The 14,192-nt window shown below is 42.8% G+C and overlaps 1 protein-coding gene and 1 long non-coding RNA gene across 3 annotated transcripts in view; one reads left to right on the top strand and one right to left on the bottom strand.

The window, feature by feature from the left end:
• The first annotated feature begins 371 nt into the window (after window positions 1-371).
• The window catches only part of HSPA4L (heat shock protein family A (Hsp70) member 4 like), a 23,268-nt gene continuing 9,447 nt past the window's right edge, over window positions 372-14,192 (top strand). Inside the window, exons 1-12 of the mRNA XM_021541626.3 lie at window positions 372-565; window positions 3,771-3,828; window positions 4,437-4,577; window positions 5,495-5,617; window positions 6,957-7,056; window positions 7,932-8,065; window positions 8,697-8,941; window positions 9,027-9,103; window positions 10,242-10,393; window positions 10,865-10,971; window positions 11,204-11,337; window positions 12,547-12,749. Coding sequence (XP_021397301.3) covers window positions 459-565; window positions 3,771-3,828; window positions 4,437-4,577; window positions 5,495-5,617; window positions 6,957-7,056; window positions 7,932-8,065; window positions 8,697-8,941; window positions 9,027-9,103; window positions 10,242-10,393; window positions 10,865-10,971; window positions 11,204-11,337; window positions 12,547-12,749 — 1,581 coding nt within the window. The 5' untranslated portion in view covers window positions 372-458. The remainder of the gene's footprint in view (window positions 566-3,770; window positions 3,829-4,436; window positions 4,578-5,494; window positions 5,618-6,956; window positions 7,057-7,931; window positions 8,066-8,696; window positions 8,942-9,026; window positions 9,104-10,241; window positions 10,394-10,864; window positions 10,972-11,203; window positions 11,338-12,546; window positions 12,750-14,192) is intronic.
• Window positions 11,881-14,192, bottom strand: part of LOC144246234 (uncharacterized) — a 20,222-nt gene continuing 17,910 nt past the window's right edge. For both annotated transcript variants that reach the window (XR_014955220.1, XR_013339902.2), the window contains exons 4-5: window positions 13,627-13,749; window positions 11,881-12,912 (exon numbers count right to left, since the gene is read on the bottom strand). This is a non-coding gene — a long non-coding RNA (uncharacterized LOC144246234). The remainder of the gene's footprint in view (window positions 12,913-13,626; window positions 13,750-14,192) is intronic.

Below are 14,192 nucleotides of genomic sequence, written 5' to 3'. Positions count from 1 at the left end.
AACCGGGCTTCCACCGCGGGGCTCTCCCGGTGCCAGCCGCTGCAGGCTGCCCTCCTCAGGCAGGGGCTCTGTCCTCGCAGCAGCTCCGCGGGGCTCACTGCAAGCACGGCCGCGCCGGTGCCCGCTCTGCACTAGCGGCTCGGATCGCGGTCCTCCCGCACCGGGAGCCGCGGGCGGCGGCGCCGCGCGGCCGCTTTAAGGCGGCGGGGCGGTCCCTGCGCAGCGCTGCCGCTCTGGGCGGCGCCGCTCCCGTTCCAGATCCTTCTGGAAGGGCAGCGCCGCCCGAGCGCTGCCGGAAAGAGCCGAGGCGGCGCCGGGCCGGGCGGGCTCCCCGCCGGCGGCGCCTGCGCACGGCGCGCCCGCTGCCGGTTGGTGCCGGCGCTCCGCAGTGGGGGAGCGGCGGGCGCGGAGCCGCGGCCAGTCCCGGTGCCAGCCCAGTGCCAGCCCCGGGCGCAGCCATGTCCGTGGTGGGCATCGACCTCGGCTTCCTCAACTGCTACATCGGCGTGGCGCGGAGCGGCGGCATCGAGACCATCGCCAACGAGTACAGCGACCGCTGCACGCCGTGAGTAGCGGCGCGCCCGGCCCGCCCGCCCCGCGGGGCTCCCCGCGCGTTCCCCGCGGGATGCGCCGGCCGGCCGAGCCGGGAGGCGGCGGAGCGCCCCTTCCCGGGACCGCGTGTGCCGGGCGGCGCTCGGCGCGCCGCTGTGCTCCCGCCGTGCCCTTGAAGCGCCGCGCCGCGCCGCCCAGCAGCCGCGCGGTTCCGCGGGCCCGGCGCGCTGCTCTCCCCGCGGGGCTGCGCTTTCCTCCGGAGCGCTTCCAGCAGCAATCGCGCGAGGGGTGGCGAGACGGAGGAGGAGGAGGTTGACTGAGCAGGGAAGCGGCGCGATGAGCTCCCTTGCTCTAAACCTGTTCCTGCTTGCAGCGCATCTGCTGGCCCTGGAATACCGAGGTCTGGCGAGGGAGGGGGGGGCACTGGGCAACGTCCGTGATGATGGGAGACGCAAGAGTAGGTGGAGATATTGCTCCTGTTTCTATGGGATACGTCTAGGATTCTTAGAGCTCCATCTGTGCATAATTTTGAAGGAGGATTCGGGAATTCGTGTAATACTCGTAAAAATCGGGGGTTGGTTGTTGCTTCTCTTTTTACAAAGGGGCTTGTAGCCAACTGAGAAAGATGTTTCTGCTGTGCGAGACTGTAGTAACTTCAGCACTGCTGCCCTTGTCTCGGAGAAATGTAGGTTTGCTTTCTAAAAAGTGCAAAGAAGGTGATTGCTGAAGAGCATGTCGTCTGATTTAATGGGAATACGCTTAAAAATTCATTTTATTCTTAGAAGAATATTCTTCTCGTATTAACTCGGGAAGTAATTCTCTTTTGTGCACTAGATATGCAGCGAGAACTGAAATTCTCGGGCCTTTCAAATGCAAAGTATCCCATGAAATTGTTGCCCACAGAATCCTCAAGCAGCTGCAGTTTCTTTCCCCCTTGTGATGAAGAGCGTTTCCAATTTTTAGTAATTTTTGGAGTGTGTTGTTTGCAGGTAGGCTTACCTGCATTTGCTATTTTTTACACTAATGTCTGATTAACTGTACTTTCAAGATACTTGTAAAGTGATTATGAAAGAGGTTCGCGTTAGCAATTACAGCATCTGGAGTGCACATACGGTCACACTTTAAGTGACATTTTCATTGACCTTTTCTGTCTCAAAATGTGGCAATACAGGAGACGTTGAGGAACGTCTTTTCTAGTGTCACTGCCTTGAGAGAAATCAAATAGAGGTAAATAGAAAAGTAACAGGTTCATTACTGTTATGTAAGTCTTTCATAGTAGCTAAATCTTTACTTCAAGTGGGATTTGAGTGATACAGACAGATCTAAGTCTTCAATCATCAGAACTTTCCTTATTGCACGTAGCAACACAGTAAATTAACATATGTGAATGTTCCTATGGAGGTGCCCACATCATGCAGGTACTTGAGTAAGCTATTAGTTAATTACATTCTATAATCCGGTGCTTGGGATTGTCAGTGTTAGTACAACCATGTTTCATCCTGCAAGCTTTAGCACAAGCACTTTACAAAGAAGGGAAAAAGATCTTGCCAGTTAAGCCATGCATTTCAGTAGAAATTGGATATTTCCTGGCTTTTGGCCCTGCATCTCTTTGAAAATTGACCCTTGACTTTTCCTGAGCTGGGAACTTCAGCAGGGCTGTTGAACACATTTCCAGTGCCTCTGGCTCGTTACACTCATGGCAAGTGGCCCTTTCAGGTGCTCTGCCTCACCACTGTGGTTTTTCGGGAAAACAAGACAGTTGCTGATAGCTCATGACTTATTTCACACCAGGTGTGATTAATGTGATCACATGCTGTAATTAAGATGATGTAATAAGGAATCTTGGAAACGACTGAATTTTTTGAAGCCGAGGAGGGCACATTTATTTTTTTGGCATCTCAGCTTCCCAACAGCAGGAGAGAAAAGCCATCCATCCCCCTGTGCTGGAAGTAATTGAAACAACCCATGGCAGGAGCTGTGCTGGCTCTGAGCTGGTTCTGCATGGGGTAATGTGCAGGCTGTGCTGTGAGCAGAGGCAGATTCCCGCACTGAAAAGGTGTGATGCAATAGCATTCGTTTGTAAATCATTTGCTTGCCGTGGAAATTGCTCGTTTATCTGACTACCCCTAATTATCACAAGGCGTAATTGGGGAACTGTAGCGTCTTGACAACTTTAAAAATCGTAAAAAGTTGTTCGTGAAAGCTGCACTGCCTATTTGAAAATACAGGGAAATGCCTCGTGTGTTTGGAGCAGTTAAATCTGGAGAAGGTTTTTGGATGTCACAGAGAAGAGGTTGCTAGAAAATACTGCCAAATTGCAGTGCCCTCAGTGATGGAGAGGAAGCAGGAATCAGTCTGCTCGAGTGCATTAAACAATTACATTTGGGCTGTGTGCAGTCTGGGCTTCTCCATCACTCCCGAATGGTCGTGGTTGCCTTTTGGGGCAGAGTTGTATTTCGGGTCTGTGATGCAAAGGTGCAATGTGAGTAACTTCCAGAACAGAAACGAACATTTCCAGAGGCATTGCTCAGAGGCCAGATGGTGGCTGGAGCCCTGGGCAGCCTTTGCTGATGCAGGGGGGTGCTGTTGGTAGCCAAGAAGCTGCAGGGGGCTGTGGATTACAGAAGGGCTTCCCGAGAGCCCTGCCTGCCTGGGAGCTGTCCCCAAGTCTCTCCCTCTGTGCCTGGACCTGCCAGTCCTGGCTGTGGAAGCACTTCAGAGCTCGTTCAGCTCTGGTTTGTGGGTGCTTTAATGGTTGTTTCAGGATTGCTGCTAAGGGCTCTTGGAGTGTGAATGTGGCCCTGAGACTCAAGGGTTGTTGAGTCAATAGAACCCGGCAGGTAAAGTTCAGGGGTTTGAATGAATCTCACAGGCTTCTTAGGTTTTGTTTTAACCCATGACCCAGAAGTAACTATCAGTGCCTTCCCTTCCTGATGAGATCTGTGGAACGTTTCAGCTTTTAGAGAATTCCTTAAATGCAATTAAAATGGCAACAGTTGCAGTTGCTTGCTGTTTCTAAATTCATTTACAAAGAACAAAATAACTAGAATTCCACTTCTGGTTCTGGTGCTTCGTGCAGTAATGCTGTTATTTAACACATCCATGTTCTGCTGCTTGAATTTTTGTGGGTGTTCTACAGAATGATACTTCAGAACACATATGATGTTTTTTTTTAAAGCTGATTTTTTTTTTTTTTTTTTTTTTTTTTTTTTACTTAGAGCATGTATATCTTTAGGATCCAAGACCCGAGCCATTGGGAATGCAGCAAAGAGCCAGGTAAATGGATCAAAACCTTTTTTCACTGATAAACAAATTCAAGTTGTCCTGCAGTAGTTTCCTTTGATAGCTTAAATAGTGTGCTTGCTGGGGTTTGTTTGTTTTGGTTCTTTCTTTGGTTAAAAGTCTGTCCTGAAAATAACTAGGTTGAAACACTGATGAGAGAATAGGTGTGGGGAGGCTTTACATCCAGATGGGATCTGAATTAGAGGAGAGCTTTAAAGGAAGGGAAATGTGTTAATTTGTTGAAGGTTCATTTAAGGTTAATGTAGGTAATAACTTCATTAGTTCCTGCAGGCAGCCACTGCAACTATATAGGATCTTAAATACTTCATGCTGTATCAGAAAGCTCTTCTAAAATAAAAAGTACAGTGAAAATTTGTGGCAGCAAGTTAAATAGATATTAAGAGAGAAGTACGTGTGAATTTTTCTATTAGGGCCCATAGATTAAAAAGTAGATTATTTCACTCTTCTCACACTTTGCTTTTCAGTAAATGTGTGGGACTTGACACAGGTCAGTGTGTGCATTAAGCACAACGTGAAAAATTCCTTTCTGCCCGGTCCTCTGTGTCAGAATGTCATGAGTAACGAAAATATCTTTGCCACAGATCGTCACAAACGTAAAAAATGCAGTACATGGCTTCAAGAAACTGCATGGAAGAGCGTTTGAAGATCCTTACATCCAGGCTGAGAGGGCCAAACTTCCCTATGAACTTCAGAAGATGCCAAATGGCTCCGTAGGAGTAAAGGTGAGTGAGAGCTTTGGGTGGAATCTCTCTGGTGGGCTCTTGTCACTTAACTTCCTCCGTGGTCACTTATATTTTCCTTTAGAAAACAAAATACATTCCTGTGTCTCTGAATAAGTCTGTACTTTCTCCAAAATGTCCATTGATGTTTCTCATCTATCATACTAGTTTTCCATAGTCACATCAGCTTTTCATTTGGCCTTACTAGATTTATCTTCAAATCTGTATAATTACAGTGTGAGATTATTAGTTCCCATCAGACATGCAGAAGCCAAGTGCCAGGAAAACAACATAATGCTCTGAATATGAAATCTGAGCAAGTTATCTTTAATTTGATTCCAAACTAAATGGCAGGAGTGCTTGGGATTGCTGGAGAGATGATAGCTTGTTAGGAATTCAGGCCACAGAACCTCCCATGGAGGCTGAGGATTCAACCACATTTCCTGAGCAGAGCAGGTCTTTGGAATTGCCTGGTTTACACCTTCCCTGCCTCCTGTGCTTGAGTGACTGTTGCAGGAAGCAAATGTTCCTTGGGCTTGCTCCAAAACTTGTATTTTTAGCCTGTGTTACAGCACAATGTGATCCTATATATATTATGCTCTTTTTTTTGCTATTTTTTTAAATTTAAAATGCACGAGCAGGAGAAATACCATATCATTGTGAATAGTCCCTTGAGATAACTGAGGTGTTAAGCTTCCCACAAAAAAAAAAAAAAAAAAAAAAAAAAAAAAAAAAAACAACCCCAAACGAAACTGTTGAAAATTTGTTGTGGGGAGCACAGATCAAGAGACAGGGTGCCTAGACTTGTGTCTTGGTGTTCAGGGGGTCTCAATACTCAACATCAAAAATAATGCCCAAGCTGCTTATCTTGAGAGCAAAGTTGAGATGGTTGATCCCAGAATCCCAACTCTCTGTTCCAGGTGAGGTACCTGGATGAAGAGAGACTGTTTGCAGTGGAACAGATCACAGGAATGCTGCTGGCCAAGCTGAAGGAGACTTCGGAAAGTGCTTTGAAGAAACCAGTGGCTGACTGTGTGATTTCAGTAAGTTGTCACGTATTTATTGCAATCCACAGGCAGTTTTATGCAAGCTAAGACCATTTATACCATGGTGCAGTAAGAGGTACACGTAGTGGATAGAAGTCATGTTCCCAAAAATGGGCCTTTTTGGCAAGTTTTCCAAATGAGAATAGTTCTTGAAGCATGTGTGAGGAGATGAAAAGGTTGTTAAATCAAGAGTGTATTTTCAGAAAGGACACAGTGCTTAAGCTGATGCAGTCTGTCTGTCTCCAAGGGCTACAGACAGTATTTCTGATTACTGTAGTTCTTGTTACAAATGGGAGCTGTCCTAGGTGTAAGCATATCCCACTTGCTTCCAAAGAACCTTCTTAAATTCTTGTTCAGTTTCTTTCCTGTTGTGTGGGTGAACCCTGTTGAGTGCAGTTGAGAGTCACCTGAACTTAGGGATCTGTGGGTTATGCTGATAATTTGACACACCCAAACCACTTGGCTTTATTTGAAAAAGTCATTTTATTTCGTTGGATACGATGTCCTGTGTCTGCTTTTCACATGGCCTTTGTTTACTGGCCCTGGTGGGAGGTTTGGGCATGAAGGATTGCAGTTATCCCTTCTCTGTCAGGCAGAGCCATGGGAACTGGAAAGCTGTGTACATGAGCTGTTAGAAATCTGCTTTGATATTTTTCCTTGCTTCCTTACGCTGGGAGAATACCTCCCACACACCCAGGGATCCTTGACAATGCCCCACAGTGGTAGCCAACAAAACACACAACAAAATGGAGCTCTGTGTCTGCTGAAGAGGTGCCAGCAGATTGCAGCCAGATCCTCAATGGGCTCCGATACTGCTGTGGCTATTTTTGGTGGCACTGAACCTTGCAGCACACTGTAAGCTGGCACTGTGGTGGCAGTGATAGCTGGAAAAAGGGATGCAGGTTCAAGTTGGATTCCAGAATCACTGCAGTGCTTCTGCCATTGACTTATTTGGGGCTGTGTGTGAGTATTTTTTGGGTTTACTTTGTCCTGCACGAATATTTCCAGGAGCTGGTGATGATTTTAAGATGAAAGACTCATTCAAACAATCTGAGAAAGCATTTTCAGGATTTTTTTTTTGTGTGTGTGTTAAAATCTGCTTTATTTAAAACAACCCTGGATGCAACTTCATTTTTGTCATGTTTTGAATTTTTAATTAAAATATGCACTAAAATGAATTAGCTAGCTGTTTTATTCAGACAGCCCTATTAGTTTGAGGTTGGCTTATAACAGTTTCTTGTAGTAATTTATAGGATAGCTTGATGGGCAAGTCTGACTACTCTAAATTAAAAAATTTGTATCCTATAATATCCAATGTCATTATTTTTGGAAACAGGTCCCCAGTTTCTTCACTGATGCTGAAAGGAGGTCTGTAATGGCAGCTGCACAGATTGCAGGATTAAATTGTCTGAAGCTGATGAATGAAACTACAGCAGGTAAAGGGCTGGGACTTTTTTTTGTCCTTTGAGGCATTCAGGCTGTTGAATGTGAGGGTGATGACACCCTGCTCTTACACAACTGGGAGCTTGGCAGAGAGCTGTCCAGGCTAGTACTGCCCATTCCAGTTTGGGAACTGGAAACACAGCAGTGGGGTGGTGTGCAGCGCTTGAGAGGCAGCACGAGTGCTGGGGTTTGCTAACCTGAGCACAGTCACACTTGGGAGTGCCTTTGGAAATAAACCTGGAAATAAACCTGGGATCTGTAAAGTTGTGGCAGTCCTGTCAGCTGTAGCAATGGCACAACTATTTCTATAAAGTAATTTACTCCTCTCTTCTGGCTTTGGTGAATTCTAAGGTAGAGCATAGAAAAGACGTAACACTTCATGGGGACTAAAGTTGGAGCTGCTTAAATCAGTAAATTTTATTTTTCTCGATTCTCTTTGCTTTTAAAAAGTCCAAAAAAGCTTTCCAAATGAGTGCTGGTTGTGAAAGCATAGATTTGTGTAAACTAGTCTTCCAGAACATTTCCTTTATCTCTTGGGCATGCTTGAATTTTTCAAAGCTAAGGCATTTCAAGGGAGAGGTGTAGGCATGATTCTTAGTCTGTGCAGTTTCACGAATTGCAGTGTTAATTTGGCACCAAGTAGAATTAAAATATAGGGAGAGTCTCTATTAGTGCTAAACCTTCACTTGACATCTTTCTTGTTAGTGAAAAATGTGCTTTCGACATGATTTTGACTTTTAATAACAGTTATGAAGGTCTTTAGAAAGGGTGAACATGGGCAGTGTCTGTCTCTTGGTGGTGATTTCAATGCATGGTCTGCAGCTGTGTGTGCCATCCCCTTAACCTTCCACGGGTTGGTGTTTTCCAGTTGCATTAGCCTATGGAATATACAAGCAAGATCTGCCAGCCTTGGAAGAGAAGCCAAGAAATGTGGTCTTTGTAGATATGGGGCATTCTGCATATCAAGTTTCCATCTGTGCTTTTAACAAGGGAAAACTGAAGGTAATCGTTTAAGTCATACATTAAAAGCCTGAAGTATTTAAAACTCAAAATACTACTCTGAGGAAAGATTAGCTTTTTAAGAAGTAGACATCCATAAAAAATATTTTTTAAACGTGGAATATGAAACCTTTCTGTTACATTTTGGCTGGTTTTGTTACATCAAATCACTTTTTGTAAAATGTAGAAATGCAGCATCCTAAAGTGTGTTTTGGAACATGCTTGATAATTAAGGACATTGCAGAGTTTTTGTGTCATATCCCTGAAATATTTGCATATTCAGAAAGCCTCTTAAATATTGTAGTTGTGCAACTGACTCACTCATGGGAGATTCTTGAGCTATCTTGAGACGCTCTGAAATGTTGGGGTTTTTTTTGGTGCCATCCATGGGAGTTCGAAGGTCTAAATCCAGTGGGATGTGAAACAAAGCTGAACATTCGTTGCATCCTGGTTTGGAGACTTTTTTGTCTGTGACCTACTAAAGGCTGAAGGCTTTTGTGGGCCTGTTTCTGGTAGCCAAATGCCATCTGAAGCCATGTGGAAGGCGATGATGACACTTGCTGCTTTGTTGAGTAAATGACACAGCACAAACCTTGTCTCATAATTTCTGGTCTTGTTCTTTGACTCCTGCCAGGTCTTGGCCACTACCTTTGACCCTTTCGTAGGTGGCAGGAATTTTGATGAGGCTTTGGTAGATTACTTCTCTGAAGAATTTAGGACAAAATACAAACTGAATGTAAAAGAGAATCCCCGAGCACTGCTGCGATTGTATCAGGAATGTGAGAAGCTCAAGAAGCTGATGAGTGCGAATGCATCTGACCTTCCCCTCAATATCGAGTGCTTCATGAATGACCTGGATGTCTCCAGTAAGATGAACAGGTACTGGGTGTTGTTCCCACTGAGGGGCAGGGGGTTGTGGTCTCTGAGCAGCCTGGTAACACCATGCACTCTCCCTGCCCTGCAGAGCTCAGTTCGAGCAGCTGTGTGCTGCCCTTCTGGCCAGAGTGGAACCTCCTCTAAGAGCAGCCATGGATCAAGCCAGTAAGTAGAAGCAACTTGAGGTTCTGCTAGTAATCCAGTCATTCCTGATCTCTTTAATGATTATCTTTTCAATGTATTTTTGTATTTATTAGAATTGCAAAGCTAAATACTGAAAAGTTAAATGTAAGTTCCATTCATATGCTTGCCATGAATGCATGATCCCATTCCCGCCTCATTTAGTGCACATGCTACTCTGCAACTTTGGTTATTGACCCTTATTCACCCTGTGTCATGGAAAAGGTTGGCAATCTGAATTTCTTAAAAAACACCAAACAACCAAACTAAAATGATGATGGTAAAAGATACTGTTCATAACTGCAACATTCTGGCCAGCCTGTTCCATGTAGTACTTACATGTCCTCACTGACCTGGTAATTTGGCAGTATATTCTTAAATTGAATTACCTAAAGCATGTGCCAATAACAAAGTAATTTTTTTGTTTCTTGCCTAATGTAGTGTAAAGGAGAGAATTAGACTTCAACAGGAAAGGTTTTACCCCTTAATTTCAGCACCTTCAACTAAAAGGGAAGAATTCTGCTGATCTTGTGGCTTGGCTCAATAGGAAATACAGGAATTAAAAAACTGAGTAACTGCTGAGCAGAGCTGTTCGAGGACTGACAATTGTTTGAGATGACTTCATACACATATCCTGATTCCAGAATTAAAAAGTTAACCTTCAAGCACAATGTGCTATTTTTTATTTTTTAGATCTATTGGCTTGAAAGGTTTTCTTTTCTCTTTTGGCAAGCAAAATCAAGCCAGACATGAAATGAGATCTATTTGGATTTCGTTTTGTTTGGGAGAGGTGAGACATTGTCCAGTAGTGCAGAGGACCCAATTTCACCTTTCTGAGTTCATGCACAGCAAAAGGGGGATGCACATGGACAACACACTTTAAAGAACAGCTGTTCTCATAGATGCTTGGCTTCTGCATTTCCCAGGTTCATGCAACTAGAAAATTTTGTAGCCTACAGGAGGGACAAAGAGTTTTAAATATCTTGTCAGCCATTAATACATTCAGTGCTTGTCACAGTGTCTAGATAATAGAACTTTTATATTTTTTTTCTTCTTTTTTTGTCCAAAGATAGCTTTCTGATACCTTGATGATAACTTTAAGGGCATGCACTCTCTTTTCTAGAACTTCAGCGTGAAGATATCTACAGTATAGAAATAGTAGGTGGGGCTACTAGAATTCCATCAGTGAAGGAACAGATCTCTAACTTTTTCTGTAAAGAGATAAGCACCACGCTAAATGCTGATGAAGCTGTTGCAAGAGGCTGTGCCTTGCAGGTATAGTTCCTGAAATAAAACTTTAGTATTGCTTCTTTTAACATAGTGTACTAATGAAATTCAGCTAACCACAAGCAAAAGGTACTGCAGCTGAAACAAGATGCAGAGTCTTACTTGTTCTTACTTGCACTAATTCATGGCAGTGACCATGTCAGAAATTATTTTGTTACATTCATTAATTTGCTGCGGTGTCATGTGAGAAGGATGGGCTTATTAAAAAGACCTGTTAAATTCTGCTGTTCCACTTCTGTGTAGTCAGTTGGAACCTTTGCTGGGTATCTTTACTGAAAATCACTGAGGAAATAACATCTATTACTTTAGTTAAGTCTTTCAGTTCAATTAGCTCTAGGAAGTTTCTGTTTAAAAAAATGTCTGATAAGCAGGACCTCCATATGACCTATATGATTATTCTTGTACTTGCTATTTATTTGACTACATGGATATAATACATTTTTGGTCTCTTTTCTCTAGTGTGCAATTCTTTCTCCAGCTTTTAAAGTACGTGAGTTTTCCATCACAGATGTTGTTCCTTACTCTATAACATTGAGATGGAAATCATCTTACGAAGAAGGAACAGGGTAAGTTGTAGAGTGCCTACAAAACAGTGTCTACAGTATGTTTGGATATAAAGAGAAATGTTGAAATTTTAATTTTCTTTTTTAGCAACTCCAACTCTTGCTAAAAACTGACCTAAACTAAATCACTCAGTTGCTTGCTTAGCAGGGCTGCTGATTGTTAACATACCTTGACTTTGATTATCCGTGAAGTTATGCTCAGAGGTTTAATGTTGTCTAATGTTTATTGCTTTAGGGAGTGCGAAGTCTTCAGTAAGAACCACGCTGCTCCATTCTCAAAAGTAATTACCTTCCACAAGAAAGAGCCTTTTGACTTGGAAGCTTATTATACCCATCCACATGAAGTGCCTTATCCTGATTCCAGAATAGGTAAGGACATGGGAATAAAACCCCCATCCCTAACTCCTGTTGGTACAGGAGAAAGTGATTCCCTTTTCTTGTAAGATATGTTACTTCCATATTTTCTAGCTTACAGAAAAGCTTAGGCTCAGCACAGGCTTCTTGATTTAAGTATGGTGAGCAAACCATATTGACATCTCTGTTTGACATGCCTAAAAAAAATTATGCGTTCTTCCTTCTATCTTTACAGTTTCTGAGTGCTTCAAAAGAAGTAGGAACAAAGAGTTTAGTGATCTATTGTCTGGTTCTTTTAGTCTCTGTAAAATTGATTAGGATCTTATGTGCCTGCCAGCCTGGATTTTTCAAAGAAATTGGATCAAAGGACCTGCTGCCTGTCTGGACAGATAACTTGTCTCATGCTATCTGTCATGTCTCATTCTATTAATCTGAGAATATAAAATATAGGTGTTTCCTGAGTTTAAGCATCTGTAGTAGAGTCTAACGAATTAGATGACATATATAATTTCCTGTTTGCTAATGCTACCTTATTTGCAGTTATTAGTACACTCCTCATGGTATTTAATTCATTTTATTCACTGATTTATGAATCAGGTACAAAGTTGCTACAATCTGTTTGGCTGTCTATGCAAGAAGTCTGTGTTTCTGAGGAAGAAACATTCTCCTTTGTATGGACATAATCTACACTTAAATTTTCAGCAAGCTGCAAAATAAAGTATCAACCTCACTGCTTTCAAAAACCTTGCTAAGCACTGTTCGTTTTCCAGAAAGTGTAGTGCAGCCATGTTATCAAATTTAAGCAGAATATTTTATCTCTGTTAACGTTTTATTTTTCAGTGTGAAGTTTGAGTTACATGGACAAAAGAAACCATTTGAGATGAATCAGAGTAGTTTTTCTAGTGTGGTGGTTACAGAAGGCAACAGAGAAGTAGAACACCTAGTAAAGTACTGTCTTTTTTTTTATGAAATACAGATAAGGGAAAAACATCTTAATTAATTATCAGTGAGCTAATAATAATTGGGGAACCAGCTTTTAGTTTATCTCCCTGCAATTTACACTGTAGAATTGTCAGCTAAATAGAAAGTTTCCAAATTGTTTCAGTTACAACATGAAGTTTCCATTTAAATTAACACCCTTAATGGAATGTGTTTGGGGTTTTTTCCCCCCTTCTTTCTCTGCATTTTGGGGCAACAATTAAAGCCACATCTGTTGTTTCCAAGGGCGTTTCACTATTCAGAACGTTGGTCCCCAGCACGACGGTGACAACTCCAAGGTGAAGGTGAAAGTGCGCGTCAACATCCACGGGCTGTTCAGCGTGGCCAGCGCGTCCATCATAGAGAAGCAGAGCCTTGAGGGGGATCACAACGACACCCCCATGGACACCGAGTCAGCAAGTAAGAACCAAGGCAGAGATGAGGAGCTGGTATGTAAAGCTTGTAAACGCCTTCACTGTCATTGTGGCAACAGAGCTGATAATTGCAGGGTAAATGGCCGTGTTTGGCTTCTGACAGTTAACCTTCTCCACCCTTAAATTACTTCTCTGGTTATGTAACATCTTTCTTCTTGTCTATTGCTTAAGTGTGGCACTAAGAACAAAGAATGGAAAAATGGATTCTAAAAAAATAGTTTTTTCATTGTTTTTGTCATCTCTCTATTAGTCTTAGCATTACCTAGTGTCACTAGCAAAAGGCAGAGTATTTTATGAGATCTGTTGACAAATTAAATCTAAAGGTATTTATTTCCTCACAAAGTATGTTTTCAAAGAGTAAAAAATATATGGTATTTATACATGGAAAACTGCACTGCCTCCTGAAAGTAGCTCCCAGTGAGGTGCAGCTGTGCCCCCTTGCAGTGCAGAGTTGAGGACTGGGTGCCAGGGAAAGCTTTGGAGCTGGAAACAGCAACACCAGCAGTGACCCTGGCAGCCTTTCTCCTAGGATTTGGCCTTAGCTAATTCTACAGGAATTAGAGCAAATGGTTACACAACTAGCATAACATAATTGGTATAAGCAACTTCTTAAAAACTACGCTGCTTTCCAGGAATGTGGGCATATTTGAAATGCTGAGCATGGTGCAGTTCCCTGTGGGCAAGTGCTCCATATGCGATGCTGGTAATCAAGTGAGCAAAGGTTGGAAGTGCTGGAGCTGGCATTTAGTGTAAGAGGCATGTGGAGCTTACTGAGAGTCTGCTGAATTCAGTTTGAGAGTAGCTGCTTCCATGCTCAGGCTTTCCATTTGTGGCACTTCACTCATTCATCTAACACATCTTCTGTTTTACGATGGTGCTTGTCAGCAATTACCTTTCAGTATTGAGGATGATCCCCTCGACTCTGAGGAGGAGGTTTGTCTTGTCTGTGTGTCCTGTTATCCCCTCTCTGGCTCTTTCCTGTAGGCAAAGCAGTTCCTTCCAGTTGTTGGCTTTTCTGTGTGAACAGTAAGAACAGCAAGTGAGGATTTAGATATTACTTTTTCTACTATCATGTGACAAAACTTTAAATTTGGTCGAAGTAGTCTTCTTGTTTTCCACTTTAAACTGCAACGTGTGCTAGAGTTTGAAATCCTTAGACAATTGTTCTTATTATTTTGCAGAACTAGTAGTAAATTATTCTACATGCATATGTTGTTTGTGAATCCAGAAATACAAATTCCTTGTAATGGAGGCAATCTTGGACCTTTCAGACCTTAGCTACACCTTGATGGTCATTAATGCTCCAGATCTCTGAGTATTAGAATCATCCTGAAAACTTCAGGGTTACCCATTACTATGTCATTAAAAGTGTTTTTGAGTGATGACATGGAGCTGTATTACTTAAACCAAGTGATCTGCACTAGTAATTTAACAATCAGATTGTTAAATTTAGAACAA

This window comes from Lonchura striata, chromosome 4 (assembly GCF_050655825.1).
Source record: "Lonchura striata isolate lonStrDom1 chromosome 4, ASM5065582v1, whole genome shotgun sequence".
Classification (NCBI taxonomy): Eukaryota; Metazoa; Chordata; class Aves; order Passeriformes; family Estrildidae; genus Lonchura; species Lonchura striata.
This window is presented reverse-complemented; position numbering and strand designations above follow the sequence as displayed.